The sequence below is a fragment of the Pholcus phalangioides genome, unplaced genomic scaffold (assembly GCF_987345545.1).
Source record: "Pholcus phalangioides strain wild (caught in Gottingen) unplaced genomic scaffold, Ppha-v1.0 ptg000007l_1, whole genome shotgun sequence".
Lineage (NCBI taxonomy): Eukaryota > Metazoa > Arthropoda > Arachnida > Araneae > Pholcidae > Pholcus > Pholcus phalangioides.
The window spans coordinates 4,300,886-4,319,887 of NW_028301600.1; the positions used below are offsets into that span (position 1 = coordinate 4,300,886).

The window sequence follows — 19,002 nt, forward strand, 5'->3', positions numbered from 1 at the left end:
CAGTTTTATGTGACCATGGGAAATACAACCTGTACTTTTGTGATGCAAATCCATCATGATGCCTACACGACTGTACAGCAACACACTTGACTGAAATTACTTGATAAATATCACTGGATATTTAGGATAACACAAATTGATTTGTAATGTGCTTTTTTTCCTCACCTGTGGTAACTCTATATATTCAAAGGCTGGGGTAACAAAAGCTACATTTGAATCAAAACTTTCTCGCTTCAGTGATGCAGTGAAACGTTGTTGAAGATCAGGTGAAGGTTGAAAATCTGCATCAACGAGCAAAATGTAATCTGTAACTGCATGCCTACGAAATAGGGATATTTAAAATATGACCATGTAAATTTAATTATTATGCCATATATATAAACAAAACTTTCAAATTGAAATTTAAGAAACCTTTTTTAACTCTGTTCACTGAAAACTAGCATAGTGGAAGAGACCAATAGACAGCCTACTAAAATTCTGAGATTAAATGAGATTGAAAATGTGCAATATTAGATAAATTATGAGCCTAAACCACATAATACACACACAAGCAATAAAATAAATATTCAATAACAGCACAAGACACACTAAAAAATAAAAAATTAAATACTTTAAATATTTTACTAAATAATTTAACAAGTAAAAGCTACGCAATAAAGAACATACCTTATAGCAATATTTCTCAGACTGTTTATAGGATAATCTTTCTCAGAAGAATGGCCAAAAACTAAAGTAACATGGCTTTGTGATGATAACTTCAAACCTTTCAATTTCTTCTGAACATATAGTCTATAAAAGTAATAATTTTTTTATTTTAATGAATAGAATAATAAAAACGGAAATGAACAAAGGAAAAACCTGGAATGATTATTTTGTTAGAATATTATGTTAATGGACAAACAATTGGCTATTTGTTTTTGGTATCTGGTAACAGATTATCAGTCAAGTATTTAGATTCAGTTTTGGCAGCAGTACAAGAAACATGGCTGCTCAAGTCTGAACAATTGTTGTCTCTTTTTTTTCTAGTGTTTAAATCTCTATTAAATATGTGTATCAGTTCAATTGAATATATTCTGGTTATAATTATTTACTCTCACACATCATTAGTAGAAAGGAAATAGCAACAGTTTCTAATTACTAGATATTTTTTGTACTATTCAAATAAAATCAACAACTTGCTTCTTATTATAGGCATTACAAATATAAAGGCCACAACAAGCAAATTTCCCAACGAGGTTGCTGAAAAAATAACTGGATGTCAAATATAACCAAAACACAGCAACCCAATATAAAAGTATATATCACCAAAAAATAATAATACATTGCCCATAAAAAAGCTTACAGTCATCATAGCTAAGTATGAATAGCTTCTAGATTTATCCCAATATGTCTATTGTACTTCTTTTTAATGTATCAATTGTGTTAGAATATCAATTGCGTTAGTAGTTTACCCCTGGAGGTAAGTTACTCCATTTATTACAGAAAAACTCTCTGCGACCCCAAAACCGGGAATTGTCCCTTACTATACGATTCTGGTTTGCCCTCATCAAAGCAGTGGATTGACAGTGTATTAATATCTAATGTTCCATCCTATCCATCTCATTGAAAATTTTGAACACTTCAATCATATTGTCCCCAACACTTGCATTCTTCCAATGTAAACATAAATTTAAGAAATTGAGTCTTTCTTTATAAAACTGTGGTAGGTTTCATAAAAATTGTAGTTTCTAGTCATCAGTGATAATACAGTATATAGCTCTTAAGAATGTTAACCATATGTCTTGTTTTGAATGGGACAGTCCTGTTTTTGACATGAATACATCTTTTAAATCATCTGATAATATCGGGAGCATTTGCACAAAGTTGCATGACAAAATTCTTTAAACACTCATATCTCAAGAAGTATGCAACGCAAGTCAAAAGCAATGATATCATCAGATGCACACTGCAAAGACAAATCCAATCATATCACTCCAGTTTTAATATCTCTTCCTGTCTGGGCACCAGACCCACAGTCCTGAATCATAAAAAATTGTTTCCCGCTATATCTCAAGCAGTTCACAATAACAAATAGATAACATTGTCTTTGGGGAATAGCTAACAAATGATACCAAAGTCGGTGACAATGACAGTAACTACTACGCCTGCTGATGTCGGCACAAAGTTACTGACAGACAGTTCTTTATGGCTAGGTGTTGCGGTATGACGGTTTTACACGCCCCGACATAAGCTCACAAATGTTTAAGCAAACCCGGAAATGCAAAATGTAATAATTGATCAGACAGCTCAACTGAGTGCATGATACAATAAGTCCAATGGGAGATCGAAGTCACACGAGTTTTACACTGCTCTCTTGGCCAATGATTATGATGTTATTTGTTTAACAGAAACGTGGTTGACTGATAGTGTGCGATTCCGAGCTATTTGATTAGATATGTAATTTATCGCCGAGATCGTTATGTTCATCCAACCCCATGTAAAGGAGGTGGCGTTCTAATTGCCATTAATAAAAACATGCAAAGCACTGAACTGGCTACATGGCGTTGTTCCGCAGAATGTATGTGCATTTGGGACAGGCCTTAAGATCATCACAGTCACTATTTGCAATGTTTATTTTCTACCTAAATTTGTAAGTGCTGACTAAATTGAGATTTTTCAAGCTGTTGAAGAAGCATTCCCTGATTCGAAAATGCATGAGCTTGTGATCATTGGTGATTTTAATATACCCAATATTGATTGGTCAGTGGATCCCCCTCAACCTATCTCAGCTTGTGAAATTGTAAATATTTTGTTTGATAACCTGGATTATCATGGGCTGAAGCAAGTTAACACAGTGCTAAATGCCAATCCGCAGCTTCTTGATCTTGTTTGCCACAATTGGGTACCTTACCATATTGAACACTGTGAATGTCCTCTAATTATAGAAGTTAGACACCATCTGTCACTTGAAAATTTTCTTCAAGTTGAACGCCAGGCAAAATATATAAGAAATTGTGGAATAACTTCCTATCAGTTCAGTATGGTGGACTTTGTTAAGCTGTACCACTTGCTAGGAAATTTGAACTGGGACAGTCTCCTTCACATTAATGACGCTGACTCTGCAGTGAGTCTATTCTATGATAGTCTGCATCGGATATTTGGCTCTTGTGTTCCACAAAAGAAAGCGCATTGACGTAAATCCCCTCCATGTGCAACGTTTGCCTTGCATTTCCCGGTTCTTTAACATTTTTTCCCCCAGTAACCATTGAATGGATGACAACAATGAAAGAGACAAGATTTTGATTAAACTATAAAAATTTATTCAATTATATATTAGCTATTAATGTAACGTTTTATCAACAATTATCACAGTTAGGCTTTTCTCTCAATATTTCAACGAAACAATAAAAGGGATCGATCTCACTGCCGTGTCCAGGTTTTCACGTGTTAGTTCACATCGTCCGATAGACACTCCCAGGTGTCTACCTCACAGCCAAAGACTCCCCAGCACCAGCTTCAGACGGGTTTGGTGTCTTCAAACACACGTTGAGATCACAGGTCAGCCGCTGCACATGGAACTGGAGGTGAAAGTCCACGGGTAGCCGGTCTGGCCACTAACCAACCCACAGGATCACAACGACGTTGAATCCTCACATGAAGTCAAGCGATGAGACGGGCGAGGTGCCTAAGGCACACTTCTATAATTTTAACTCATTGTATTTGAGAGATGATCTAGCTCACACTTCAACAGGGCGTGATGCCTTACTGATTAAGACAAGTCGTTAGTCGGAAGTAGTAGAATCATTCGTGCTGGAGCACATGTCTATCTGGTTTTTATATGGGAGCTTTCCCCAAAATGCCTCACGAAAGAGCCAATCACAAGGTCGAAGGTGCGATATTAGCTTGTATCTAATTTACATAATTTCATGAGAGAAAAGGAAATATTGTAAAAATTATAATATTGAATCTGGCAACCAAACATAACAAATTGGCCGATCGGCGGATACACGATACTGCCGATTGATCGTAACTAATTACAGACCAGTTTCAATTCTCAGTTCGTTAATCAAAATTCTAGAATCTTTGATTTATGAAAAACTGTATAGTCACTTTGTGACTTCATTAAGTCCGTTTCAGCACGGTTTTGTTCACAAACGCTGAACTGTAACCAACCTAGCAAACTTCACCCATGATCTGTCAGTTGCTCTTGACAATGGTGAACAAATAGACACCATATACACAGATTTTGAAAAGGCTTTCAATCGAATAGATCATCATGTACTTTTAATGAAATTACACTCGCAACTTTATCAAATGAATCTGTAGCTTGGTTCGCTTCCTATTTGAGTGACAGAACAAACATCGTTAGGCTGCCATCAGGAAATCTTTCTAAACCATATACAAGCACGTCTGGTGTTCCTCAGGGGTCCAATCATGGTCCGTTACTTTTTCTCATCTTTTTAAATGACTTACCGTTGTATCTTCAAAATAGCTGTTGCCTCACGTTCGTTGATAACCTAAAATTTCATCGATCAATTCAATACATAGAAGACTTCTTGGCTCTTCAAAATGATATATTCCATCTGAATGATTGGTGTTGTGACAACAATCTGGGTCTGGATGTTTCAAAGTGCAGTGTCGTTTCATTCAAGTGAAAATTACATCCATTGCTTTACGATTACACCGTAGATGCAGCAGCTATAGAAAGAAAGAGCATGGTAATGGATTTAGGTGTAATTTTCAAGAGTGATTTGAACTTCAGCGCTCACGCGGAGAGTGTCTTGTCAAAGTCCAACAAGTCACTTGGCTTTCTCATTAGGTTGTCTGGGCCATTCACCTCAGTTGCAGCGATGGTACGACTGAATTTCGTGTCTTACCCTCACTTGAGTATGGCTCAGTGATATGGGGCCATATTCCTGCAGTGATGAGCGTACGTATTGAACATGTACAGAAAATGTATTTGAGGTCATTGTTCTGGAAGATGTTTGGCGTGCACGTCCCAGATGCGCCTACTTCGGATCTTCTATCTTTTTTCAAGATGACATCTCTCGATAGCAGACATACAAAGCGAGATCTATCATTCCTCCACAAAGCTCTTCACGGCAGAATCAATGACTATTATTTGACGAGCCTAATTAATATCTCTGTGCCATCTCCCGAGCGACGGGTTCATAGTTCCCAAAATGTTTTTTATTTACCTCGTGCATGCACAAACATTTTAAATGCTTCACCAATTCTGCGAGCATGCAAAAATTATAATACAGGTGAATTACCAGATATTTTTTATAAAGATTCCATGTTCCACTAGGTGCTATATGAATTTGTATATATTTTCTTGTTTTCTCATCTATTTTCGGTTTTTTCATTCTGTATTTTGGGCGTTTTGTCTTTTGAATTCCAAATGTGTGCTTCCGTTACGCATATATGTTATGCGTTATATCCGTTACGCTTTACGGGAAAAAGTTAGGGTGCTAGAGGGCCCGGTTATAACGGAGCCTCTGGTCGTCGAGCCACCTGTTGATGAAGAAGTGTGACGGTTGAATTTTTTTCAGTTTTAGTCATGGCACCAATGTGATGATTGAACTTATCGAAAATTTAAAAATCAATGTGACGGTTGAGGTTTTTGTTAATTTTTTTATGATGGCACCCGTGTGATGATGGTTGTTTTTCACAGCACCAATTATGTTGTGGTGCAAAATTGTTGAGTACTATTTAAGTTGACAGTACTCGAAGAAAGAAAACTTTTGGCCTGGTGATCATATTAGTGGGGTACCATTTTTGAGTTGTTACCGTGTCCGCAATAACCCTTTGTGTGTCTGTGAGTAATTCTCCTGAATAAATATGTACTAGAGCATTTTAACCGAAACAATTAAGTCACAAAGAAAAAATAATATGTCAACACACAGAGGTCTAAATGCACATTAGGTTCTTTAATTCTTAATTCATATAACCAAAAACAAAATACCAAAAAGAAAAAACGATGCTGAAATACCTTACTTTACTTATCGAAAAATTAAAATATCGCTGCAGTTTGGTTTTTGCCCAACCACTGAACAAAATTTGAAAGAGAAAATTTACTCACTATCTCCCATATCAAGGTCACTTCATTCTTGACAACCGGATTTCGATGAACAGTTCCCTTTAACTTGAACACTCAGTACGGACAGTTCGTTATGTCATGTCATCCTTAGACAGGCGAATCTGCTTGGCGAATTGAACGATTAATGTAATGTCCTCTGTATCTGTTGAAGCGACGGTCCATGCACATACTTTACGATGTCGGAGCATCAAAGTTCTCCATCTGTACTACCACTCGGGGTAGTGTGGTCGAAGTACCATCCTTGGACTGGACTGCAAGAGACAGCTGTTGGGCTTCATCTTTCTGGCATGACAGTAAACCTTCCTTTCTGGATCAGTTTGGAGCAACTGATATGACGAGACGATGCTTCATACTGTTTTTCTTGAACTTACATCTTCAAGTAAAATGTTACGACTTTTAGCAGTTCAGAACTACATAGGGGTTTTGAGTGACTTGACTTGGGATTTGTGTTTCAGGGGCTCTTCAAGTTACGTGGGGGGGGGGGGGAATTCTTCAACGGCGGGACCACGCTTTCTCGTGCAACTGGTCCCGATGAACTGCACGCCTCCAAAGTTTTTCAGTGATAATATGTAAATTGAGTGATGGAATTCATCGCGCAAACTGCGTCATCCAAAATTTTATCCAATTGTATCACGAGGCGCGAACACAAACATGAAACCAAAAGAAAAACATCTTCTCTCAATACGGGGTCGATTTAAGAAAATGAACAGCTTTCAGCAAAGTTTATAATGATAACAATAATTTTCAATATAAGATTTCCCGATTAAATGCATAAATATTCATCAAAATCAAAAAACATTAACATCATTGTGTGGGGAAAAAAATTAGCTTTCCAACGATATGCGACATCATATATAAATATTCTTGTTTCGCGACATGCCGAAAAATTTGAATCCAAACAAAGGAAATTCTTAAAAAAAATTCAAATTCAACACTTTCTCGAAGACAGAGAATAATTTCAAGCATATATAACATTGTAGTTTCTCTCCCTCAAAATATTTTACAACACAAGCCTTTTTTTTTTCTTCAAAGCATTGGAAACAGTGGAGAGAAAAAGGAAAAAAAATATAAATTTTTAAAATTGAAAAACTCACACGGTCTCAAAATTATTTAACTCTGGATTAACAAAAATGTTTGTTTCCCTTATTTAAAAAAAAACATCGACTTGGAATATGCAAAAAGCGAAAAATCGGCTTTTCAAGTATAAAAAAAAATATACAACAGATTACGAACAGTGAGAGAGAAAAAAAAAAAAGAAAAGGAATCTTATCTTCCTTTTACACGTACCTTACCGAACACGTTCCTGTGGGAACAAGAAAAACTGACTCATCAAGATGGCGATAATATCTTAGATTATCAGTGGATCATTAGGTGTGTCTCTCTCACAAAAGAAAGAATATATTATTCAAAAGAACACACATTTTCTCGTTCAATTTAACTCGGAATTTCTCAAAATTTTACAGGAAGAATCAGAAAAATTCAAGGAATTTGTTGTTGAACTCAAATGATTGAGACGTCAAAGCAAAGCATTTAATATTTAGGATTTTCCGACAAACACATACAGTGTGATGCATAAAGAGTGTGTGTCCACTCTATACAAACGATCTGTGGTTTAGATCTCGGGCATTTTATGAATACCAGACGGAATGATAACACAAGGAAAAAAAAATAGACAACCACGAGATTCATCTCAGCCTTCCACAATAATATAAAGACAGAAGCTCAAATATTTTCCACGCTACAAACACAATTATATTTACATTTAGCAAATTTCACTTATTTGACATGACAATTATGGATTAAAATTATATCAGGCTTATTTGTCAAGGGGGGGAAAGTGTCCTACTTTTCCCACCGTGACAGAAGCAATCTCCACAAACAACGACAGTTTAGAAGGCGAATGGGTGGTTGTGGATGAGGTAGAGGGCGATAGCGATAGGGGTTTAATCATCTGCGATTCTATGGTTAGGGAACTTGGGAACAGAGTGTGTAGGGATTTTTGGGGGTTCGAGCGCTGTTGTCTTCCTGGGGGGAAGATTGGCAACGTTCGAGACGTTTTTCATCGCCGAAAGTTGCCCTTGCGGGTGATTCTGTGGGTGGGAACAAATCAGGTAGGAGCGAATATTAGTGAGTCTCTGTCAGAGTACCGGGATTTACTATTATCCGCTAAGGAGGGGGGTTCAGATGTGGCAGTGATTCCAGTGCTGCCAAGGGGTAGTAGGGGGGTATAGGAATAGGATCCACCAATTCAATATAGGCCTGAAGGACATTTGCTCCTCACTTGGGGTCATGTTCTTGGAGCTTCTCGCATTTACCGATAGGTGGCTTCGTTCGGATGGGATCCATCTAAATAAGAGGGGGGTCTGGGAGGTTTACGATAGTCTTAGGTCAGGTTTTTTACTCCCAGACCACGTAGTCGGGAATGCGGATTAGTTAATGGTAATCACAACAGTACTGACGAGGAATTACCCACCTCTGACTTGGATGGCTTCTCAATTGACAACAAACCACCGGGCAAATTAAAATGTGTGTTAATAAATGCCAGGAGCTTGGGTAATAAGAAAGATTTTTTAGAAACTATGATAGTTGTGGAGGGCTTGGATCTTATAGCCATTACAGAATCTTGGGCAAACGATGGGGATGAATCATTCTTACACATCTCAGGATACGATACTTTTTTGAAAAATAGATCTGATAGGAAAGGGGGTGGAGTGTTGATATACGTGAAATCATGTTTGAAGGCTAGAGAGTGTAACGTGCAGAGAAGTGATATTGAAACCATATGGGTTGAACTTGAGAACAAAAGACGTCATAAACTTATTGTTGGGGTTTGTTACAATCCACCAAAAAGGGATCCAAACTACATCGCCAAATTGCATGATGAAATTTCCTACATATGTAAGCGTAAGGGGGTTCTCATACTAGAGGATTTCAATTATCCAGGTATTGATTGGGAGAACCTTTCATCTGGAAATCAGTATGAAAGAGACTTTCTTAAGTTGGTGCTCGAAAATTTTTTGTATCAGCATGTATCAGAAGCCACCAGGGGTACTGCTATTTTGGATTTAGTTCTTACTAGTTCTGAGGATCTAGTTGAACATGTTTCGGTGGGGGAAGAGTTTTCTTCCAGTGATCATTGTATCGTCAGATTTCACTGTAACTTTTCCTCGGGTAAGGTTGATAACAAAAGACTGGTTCCTTGTTTTCGGAGAACTAACTTTGATGTTTTGAGAGGAAGGTTAGCGGAAGTTTTCAAAGACCGGTTGGAATCAGTAGGGGTGGTAAGTCAATGGGAAGAATTTAGTACGAAGCTGTCCTGTTTTGCACGACGTCATACCCTTTGTTCGAAAAAAGCATGTTTATACATCGCACCCTCTATGGTTCACGGATAGCGTGCGGAACCTTTATCTTGAAAAGAAAAGGGCATTCAAGGAGTATAAAAGTGGACGAGGTGACCAATCGTTGTTTACTGATAAAAGAAGACTGTTGAAGAAAGCGATAAGGGATAGTAAAAAGGAAGTTGAATCTCTAGGTTGGCAGATGACATTGGCTCTGACCCAAAATCATTTTTTCGATACGTCAATAATGGATGTAAGGGGACAGTTGGCCCCCACTCGATAGGAGGCTCTAGGGTAGAGAGCAATGTAGGCATGTGTAGTGCTTTCAATGACTTTTTCGCGTCGGTTTTTAATGGAGATAATGATATTCAATATACAGGTGTTGCATAGGGTAATAAAACCCTCAACGATATTCAAGTAGAAGATGTGGAGGTCCTAAATCTTCTAAGAAATGTATGAACAAGCAAAGCACCAGGACCAGATGATATCTATCCCAGGGTCCTCAGGGAATGTGCTAATGAATTGTTGGGGCCAGTCGCACAGATATACAGGAGTAGTGTTGCTGAGGGTATCGTCCCAAGAGATTGGAAACTTGATAACGTTGTTCTGATATTTAAGAAGGGTAGTAGAGAAGCGGTGTCAAATTATCATCCAGTGAGTTTGATGAGCTCCCTCTCGAAAATTTTGGAAATTATCATCAAAAGGCAGTTTGTGAAGTGGATACACGAGAATAATGTATTGTCGGATAATCAGCAAGGGTTCAGGAAGGGGAAGTCATGTGTAACTAACCTCCTTTGCTTTTATGATCACGTGACTAAGGCTTTGGGTAAGAGCTTGTAGATGTTGTTTACCTTGATTTCCAGAAGGCATTCGATCGGGTCCAACATGGCAAACTCTTGAAGCGTTTACACGAGATGGGAATCGGGGGCAACTTGCTGAATTGGATAGAATCGTGGTTAAGAGATAGGTCTCAACGACTTATGGTGAACGGGGAATTCTCTGGTTGGACAGACGTCACAAGTGGAGTTCCTCAAGGAAGTGTCCTTGGCCCCATACTTTTTCACTTTTTGTCGATTAACTCGATCAGGGTATCGATGGGATTACTAGCAAATTCGCAGATGATGTGAAGCTAATGGGCGTAATCGGGAATGAAAGCGATAGGGAGTTGCTCCAGACCAACTTAAACAGGATTGCAGCATGGGCAAATGAATGGAGCATGACGTTTAGCGTTGATAAGTGCATGGTCGCTCATTTTGGTTCGAACAACCCACGGTTCTCTTACGAGTTGAATGGTGTCACTGTCCCGGATGCAACTAGGCTCACCGATTTGGGAATTCTCATTGACGAGCGACTTAGGTTTTCTGAACATTGTTCAGCGGTGGTCAAAAAATCGAATAGAATGCTTGGTCTCATTTTCAAAAAGGTCTCTTCGCGTTCTCCTAAAGTCATTCTTCCGCTTTTTTGAGGATTAGTTTGTCCTGGGCTGGAGTATGCTGTAAGGTTTTGGAGACCATACCTACAGAGGGACATAGAATTGGTTGAAGGGGTGCAGAGAAGAGCTACACGTGTTCTTATTGGCACACAGGGCTTGAGTTATGAAGAGAGACTTCATTTTTTGAATATGTTTACATTGGATGAATGCAGGTGTCGAGGAGATATGATCGAAGTGTTCAGAATTTTTAATGGGATGGATAGGATGGACCATGAACTTTTAGTACACCACCAATCGACTGCTTTTACAAGGGGACACCAGTTTCGATTGGTGAGGGACAATGCAAGGTTATGGTGTCGCAGGGAATTTTTCTCTAATAGGGTTGTTAATAAATGGAATAGCTTACCCCCGGAGGTAGTAAATTGTAACACAATTGACACGTTTAAAAATAAATACGTTAAACATGTTGGGGTAAATCAAGAAGCTATCCATTCTTAGAATAAGACAACCATAAGTATTCTTTATGGGCATTGTATAACATTTTATCATGTGTATATATTGTTTATAAATTGTGTTAATTGCATTTTTAATTGGGTTGCTGTTTTTTTTTTAAAATATATGACATCCATATTTTTATGGGCATCTTTTTATCAGCCACCTCGTTGGGCATTTTGCCTGTTGTGGCATTGTATTTGTATATATTTTTGTATCATATGTTTGTTGATGATTTTATTTTTAACGTGTAAATTTGATGAATTATTATTATTTTGCTTTTCTATTAATTTTCAATACTTGTATTTTTATATTCTTTACGTCCGTGTATTTCCCATATCTGTAATTGGGCTCAGCCTGTTGAGATGTGTGTAAATAAATAAAAGATTCAAGGCACAAAAAACATTCATGTCAAAACTTGTGGCCATGTCTATGACACAGCTTACCCCAATTTTTTTCGTTTTATTTTTAGCTATGTAATGGTTTTGGTGACAATGTTCATTTAGTCATGAATTCATTATCTTCACAAAAATACATTCATGCCCAGACTCAGACAATATCTGCATTTTCTATATATATGTCATGTTACAAAACTACTCATTAGAAACAACACTTGAGAAAGTTGTATTCTGAACAAATTTGTACCATACAAAGTAAAACTCTTTTAGACTTCACATTTTAATTTATTATGCATTTATACGTCAAATACAGAGTTCCCAACTGCTAGGGTTTGCCTGTAGTTTCTATGGTTGAACTTACTGAAATATGGAGTTACGGAAAGTACCCCTGATATTATACGGGTAAGCCTGCTTTATATATCCCATAAATTCAAATATATGCAATCTGTTCCAAAAACACATTTTTACATATATTTCACACAGTTATATATATATATATATATATATATATATATATATATATAATTTTTTTTATTTTTTTTTTTTTTTAAGAGAGAAACCGCTTCAAATTCACACAAAAAATGATAAAAATCATGAGGGAGGAGACCAGAAAAAAGATTTCCCGTTGACCTTGATTCATGTGTACTTGTTATACAGCTGTTTTTATTTCCTTATAGGATTGGTTTGGGGGGGGGGGTTGTAATGGTACTGTACCATTACCAGGTACCATAGCAGTGGTTGCTCTTGTGGTCTTTTTGAAATGGGATGGGTGCAAATGTCTTATTCCATTGCCAAAAACAGCTACTTGAAACATGCAACTTATAGATCAGGAGGGTGTTTTCCTGGAACGATTTACCCCAAAATAGTCTTTGAAAATATTTGGGTTCTTTGGGGAAGGGGAAATAAATACATACCATCCCAACCCATACATTTGAACCCCGCTTCTGGAATCTTGTATAGTGGCTGTAACTTGTTATTGCATGGGTGAAGTAAAAAAAAACAGCAAATGCCAGCGCAAACATACCAGTTGGGATGCTCATTTGGAGGAAATAAATATGGCTTTTGCACTTTTTTTCCAACTGCCAGGTTTTCTTCAAGCCAGACATATAATAGTCTTAAGGACAGAACTCGGTTTAACACTTTTCTCATTCACTCTCTTCTTACTCCGCATTCCCTCTTTTTTTCCCCCAACGTAGCAACAAGTTTATTTATTTATTTCGATACTTTTCAGTCCTTGTTTGGTGTTTGGCTCTAAGACCTAAAATATCTTGTAATTGACAGATTTAAAAAAAAATTCAATAAAACTCATGGGAAAATGTAAGATGCACGCTCAGTTTAAAAACTGTGATTCAAAATTAAAACTTTTGATTGCCAATGTTTATTATTATTCCAATATCTTAGGTTGTTACAGTTTTCAGAGGTTTTTGAGAGTGGTTTGGGAATTGGGAATCGGTCCCAATTTTTCTCCCATTTGCTGTAAGGCTATAAATATTCTGTTGGCCCTCAAGGCTAAAATTGAAGATGCTCTGGAAGATCTCCAGCGTAAGGGTGTTATAGAGCAAGTCGATAATCCCAAATGTGCGAAACCCATTGTACTGGTTTTGAAACCGTCGGCTATGTTTGTTTGTGCAGGGACTATAAAGTTACACTTAATAAAGCTATGGGTGCTTTTTTCTATTCGATCCCTTCAATAAATAGTTTGTTTTGTAGTAATAGTATAAGACAAACATAAATAGATTTTATGGTCATTGTATATTTTATCATACGTATATATATATATATCGTTTATAATTTTTGCCGGACTATGGTCGTAGCTATTGATACAACTCCGTGTATAGCGACGGATCTTCCTGATATAAGAATCATTTTGTGATGTAACGAGCCCCTTCATGTAGTTTGGAACTTTAATTACCGAAAAAATCCATCAGTTCATCTGGCTGGTCAGGTATATAATTTAATTATAAAAAGCTCTCTTAGGGTAAATTTAAATACAGTAATTAACACTATATAACCAAATGTATTAGTTACATGATACGTCAAAATATAACGTTTCTCAAACTAGCTTCCTTCTCTTGACTCTTCTTGAATGTGCTTTTGTGTGCTTTTCAATGAAGTTGGTTAAGTGTATTTTGTCCCATACGATCACGAGCCCCAACACCTAGGGGGGGGGGGGCCTAACCCCCACAACAATAATACCTCCATGAATGTTGCAATAATCATTGATGCTAAATGCATACAATTTTGATCTCCTATGTTGTTCAGGAAAAAAGATAGGTCATGCGGATGCCTTGAGTAGGCTACCACAGCCCAGTCCTGAGTTTAGGGTTATGCCACCCACCGAGGTTCATTTTATGGAAAATGTGGCTTCTTTGGTCAATACACGAGACATAGCAAAAATGACCTTGCATGATCCTGTTGCTTCCAGAGTCTTAAATTTTGTTCTAAAAGGATAGCCAGACACGAAATTGAGTTCAGAATTCAAAGCATTTTCCTTAAAATGAAACGAATTGTGAGTTCGTAATAACTGTCTACTGTGGGGAAATCAGTGGTGGTGCCTGCACCAAGGCATTTGACGAGGTTCTACGTGATCATTATACTCATCCAGGAATGGAATGCACGAAAAGCTTGGCATGTTGCTTTGTATGGTGGCCTCAAATAGACTATGATATCCAAAATCATACTGCTGGTTGTTCATCTTGTTAAGAGACAAGACGTGCTCCTCTACGTTCTCCTGTGCACCCTTTGGAGGTGACTCGGGTTCCCTGGTGACGAACCCACAGACTTCACTGGACTGTTCCAGGGACAGAAGGTCTTGATTCTCATTGATTTCTACTCTAAGTGGACTGAGGTGAAAGATGTTTTCCACTACTGCTGCATCTACTACAGACAAACTCAGAGACATCTTTGCCATTCATGGAATTCCTGATGCCATTGTATCTGATAATGGCCTGCCCTTCAAATCAGAGGAGTATGGAGAGTTCCCGCACAGAAATGTCATTTGCAGAGTGTTCATAGCTCCTCTTAGATGGGCAGGAAATAGGCAAGCTGAACATGTAGTTCAAATGACTAAGGATACCTTGTGACATATTGTGGCTGTTTTACAAATGTCTAGCTCAGTTCCTCCTACACAGCAACACATTACACCATCCTCAGTTACGGGCCTAAGTACAGCAGAACTCCCTTGAGGAGGGGGGGGGGGGGCTAAGAAGCTGTTTGGACAAATTGCATCCAGACTTTGTGAGAGATCAGCAAGAAAGGCAAGAATCTTTGGTCGAGCAACGATCTGTTCGATGATCAAGTATATGCTAGGAACTATTCCAGTGGTCTGAAATGGGTTCCATCAAAGATTGCCAAAAAATGGGTCTGGTTTCCTACTAGGCTATTACTGAATCAGAAGTGATTAGATGTCACATGGATCAATTATTCAAGCATGATCCACCACCGAATCTATCAACAGCGCAACTGATCAGGATCTTCCATTCGTTCAACCAGACTCATCACCCTACCGTGAATCTGAATTATCTCAGCAGTCCAAGTTTGGCGATATGGCAGTAGCGTGTTCAGAAGAACTGTCGATTAGAGAAACAGCAGTCCGGATCGTCGAGTCGACTATATATATAGAGAGAAGATCTTCCTCTGTCAAACACACTTCAGTTCTGCCATTCTGTTCAATACAATGAAGTTGGGCACTAACGAAGAAATGTCTAACTTTTAACTGTTTTTAATGTTCTGCATCATGTAACAAAATACATATTGAGCAAATTAATCTTTTAAATACCGCATTTCCGCTTCTTAAAAGTCTGATGAATTTCATAGGAAATTTCTTTTTGATCTTTTATCATTATACCTACCAAGGCAATGCTATTTTGCTTCAGTATTTTAGCAAGTGTTGATGAAGAAAAGCAATCACGTGCTTAAATTTCTACTAGCTTCTAGATCAAATTCAATGATTTGTATCACTACATTTTTGGCCATATTAGTATTTTTTTTGTAATCAGTCAATTATTAAGAATGCTGTCAATTAGCCAAAATGAGCACATTTATATTAGTAGAAATTTTATGCCACGATTCGATGAAATATTTGCTGCGCATGACTATGAAAGCGAGGTTACTGGTCAAATCGACGGCGATGGTCCTTCTAGGTTTAGCTGAAAATATCTCAACCGATCTTTAAAAAAAATCTAATGGTTGAACAGCGTGATAGTTGAGCATTTTTAAAAAAAGTCATGAAATTTCAAAATTCTAAACAATCTGATTTATTGTGAAAATAGAGAGAGAAGATTAAAAACGGTCAAAATGACCGGCTGGTCCTTCTATTGTCAAAAGACTTAATTTCAATGGGGGGGGGGGAATAATTTAAAAAAGGTAATTTTGATGGTGCTGGCAGAGAAATTTTATGAACAAAAAAAAAATTAGTTAAAAAAAAACTTACCTCTGCCATTCAGCATCTTCTTTGTCTGACCCCTTAGACTGAATGTATATGACCAGTGACACAGGACCTTCCCAAAGATGAAGGCTGCGTTCTAAGACACCTAGTCTGTCCATTGAAAGCTGAGTTACAAGCGTTATCAAGCTGTGATCTTGCAAGCTATCAAAAAAATGTGTGTGAACAATTATGTTCAAACTTTTGCAAACATTCACACATTTTCAAATGATTCAAAATATTTAAAAACTGACCTCATGCTAACTGGCTTTACTAAATTTTCTTGTTTGATGACTCCATGAACTTGTACTTTTTCTAGGTGTGATGCTGAAGGACACTTAAGGCATGCATGCTGTCTGCTGTAAGGGGATGCAGCTGAAAAAAAAGATCACATTTTCTTAACACTAGAACCGCGGACTGGGTCAAATTGACTCAAACTGCGAAGAAACAGTGTTTCATAGCGAAAACAGGAATTTATTTTCTGTTTTCCTGAATTTTTGCCCTACTTTCATTGGCATGGATTTGATGCCAACTTAATATCATTGAATTACTCTTAATCAAATGAACTTGATAAAATTAGAAATGTTTTCAGAAGCACTGATTTAAAAAAAAAAAGAAAAAAGTCCAGTAAAATATGGATCATATGGCCACCCTATATGTTTCTTAACTACCAAAATCCCCAAAGCAAAATGTTTTGCATTGCTCTACAAACTCTCGGCTGACTGGAAATGTTCTGTAAAAGTCCACATAATAGTGTTTTTTTTGTCACTTTTTCTTAAAATTCTTCCACCTTGCCCTGCATTAGCGCTAATTTGTTCTGCGACATAGATCACAGATTTTAGCACATTCTGCTTTGGGGAACACAGTTTTATGGCACGTTACATCCCTGTGATGGCAAGAGAGACCCAGGGCCCCCTCAAGTCAAAATCCAGTCCTGTGTCCAAGATTATTATCCTATGGTTCACAGATAGTGTGCATAACCTTTATCTTGAAAGGAGCATTCGGGAAATATAAAAGGGGTTGAGGTGACCTATCATTGTTTACTGATAAAAGAAAAGAGTTGAAGAAAGCGATAAGGGATAACCCCAAAATCACTAGTACCGTGACAAATACTCCACTTGCCTATTTGAAAATAGAACTCTGCCTATATCACAGTACAATGTAAAATGATTTTGGCAGCCCACCTAAAATTGTTTGTGATGAACAATCACTGACAATGCTGAGAGAGATACAACCATTATCTCAGTTACTGCAAGATAGAAACCTATGATGTGTTTGCTTCCCAATACCCCCCTCCCCCATATTTGCCATTGAATTACATTTGTAATTATTATTAAGGAAACGAAGAGAAATTTTTTTTTTTGTCATCACTCTTTCTTTCATGTACAGGCTGTTCCAAATTGTTTGTACAACAGATATATCAGTAACCGCTGACTTTACATACTCTCAATTACAAAAAGTTTTCAAATGACACACAGTTACTTAAAATCTGAAAATTTATTTTAGGGGTTGTACCCATAACAAAATAAAAGAATTAACTTTTTATATAGTCCCCATGTTACCCAATTAGGAAATTGTTGCCCTGTCTTGCCTGATGCCAAAAAAATCCCACACTTTTGAGTGCAGTATTCACTGAAATATTTGAATTTGAAAAATGGAGAAAAGCTGGGAAAAAAAACAGCTCTAAATGCGGAAAAACCATTTTATCTGCATTTAATGCTGTTTTTTTTTTGCCCAAATTTCCTCAGTTTTTGAATTCAAATATTTCAGAGAATATGGCACTTAAAAACGTGGAATAATTTTGTTTTTTGCTATCATCAGGAGAGATAGGGCAAAAACTTTTTAATCGGGGTTTTAAGCGTATGGAGACTGTATAAAAGGTTAATTTTTCTCCATTTTCTTATATGTATGATCCCCTAAAATAAATTTTCAGATTTTAAGCAACTGCACGTCATTTTGATGCAGTTATATAAGGGCTTCAAACTTTTTGCAACTGAAAGTGTGTTTGTAAAGCCAATGGTTAGAGATATCCGCTGCGAACAATTTGGGACAGCCTGTATAACAATGAAAAATCAAAATGGGAGATCATTTGTTTTATTGGTTGAAAATATTCCAGTACGTTTGAAATCATATGAAATATTTTAATTTTGATTCCATGTTATTGACCTAAGTCAGTAATATGCAAATCTTTTAATGAGCAGGCCAAAAACAAAAAATTTTGGTGGGCCAGACATATTCCGATATTGATTCATAATTAGAATTTTTATGCTTTAGAAGTGAAGTGACGGGATATGTTGTACTCTTTGAAGGCTGCCATGGTTTCATTGCAAATGAGGCAATGGTTTATTCTTTACAAACTGAAAATGAACAAGTATATTTTAATAACTTTAAGCATATTTATTAGGCTGTGTTGCATTTTATGCATACAAAAATATTTTTAAATCAATTTCTGTTTAAATTCTGCCATAATTTGCTTATGCAAAAAAAAAAAACCTGTTTGAATTGATTTTTTAAGACACTGAAATTGAAAATTTCTATACTATTACATAGCTGCTAACTTTTGAGAATGAGAATTCAGGAGGTTTCCACGCGGATCTAAGATATTTTAAAACATTTTAGGGATTTTTAATTCGTAAAAGGGAAATTTTCATTGCAAAAACAGTGACACCGTGCGTGCCATTGTTAATTATGGCCAACCAGTAGGTTAAAGTGCTTGGGTAAATTACCTCTCAAAAATCAAATCTTGCAAACCAAAAAATTTCCATCGGGCCTGAAACAGGATATACGGATAAAGCAGAAACCTGCAATCATGCCAATTTTGGATTTCAAAATGTCTGACG

The 19,002-nt window shown here is 37.1% G+C and overlaps 1 protein-coding gene across 4 annotated transcripts in view; it reads right to left on the reverse strand.

Moving 5' to 3' along the window:
- LOC149084813 (xylosyl- and glucuronyltransferase LARGE2s-like) overlaps window positions 1–19,002 on the reverse strand; it is a 65,066-nt gene that overhangs the window by 34,881 nt on the left and 11,183 nt on the right. For all 4 annotated transcript variants that reach the window (XR_016192763.1, XM_089232557.1, XM_089232556.1 and 1 more), the window contains exons 6-9: window positions 16,417–16,537; window positions 16,172–16,327; window positions 667–789; window positions 166–319 (exon numbers count right to left, since the gene is read on the reverse strand). Coding sequence is in view for 3 of the 4 variants with exons in the window: in XM_089232557.1 (XP_089088683.1) it covers window positions 166–319; window positions 667–789; window positions 16,172–16,327; window positions 16,417–16,537 (554 nt within the window). In the remaining variant the exon portion in view is untranslated. The remainder of the gene's footprint in view (window positions 1–165; window positions 320–666; window positions 790–16,171; window positions 16,328–16,416; window positions 16,538–19,002) is intronic.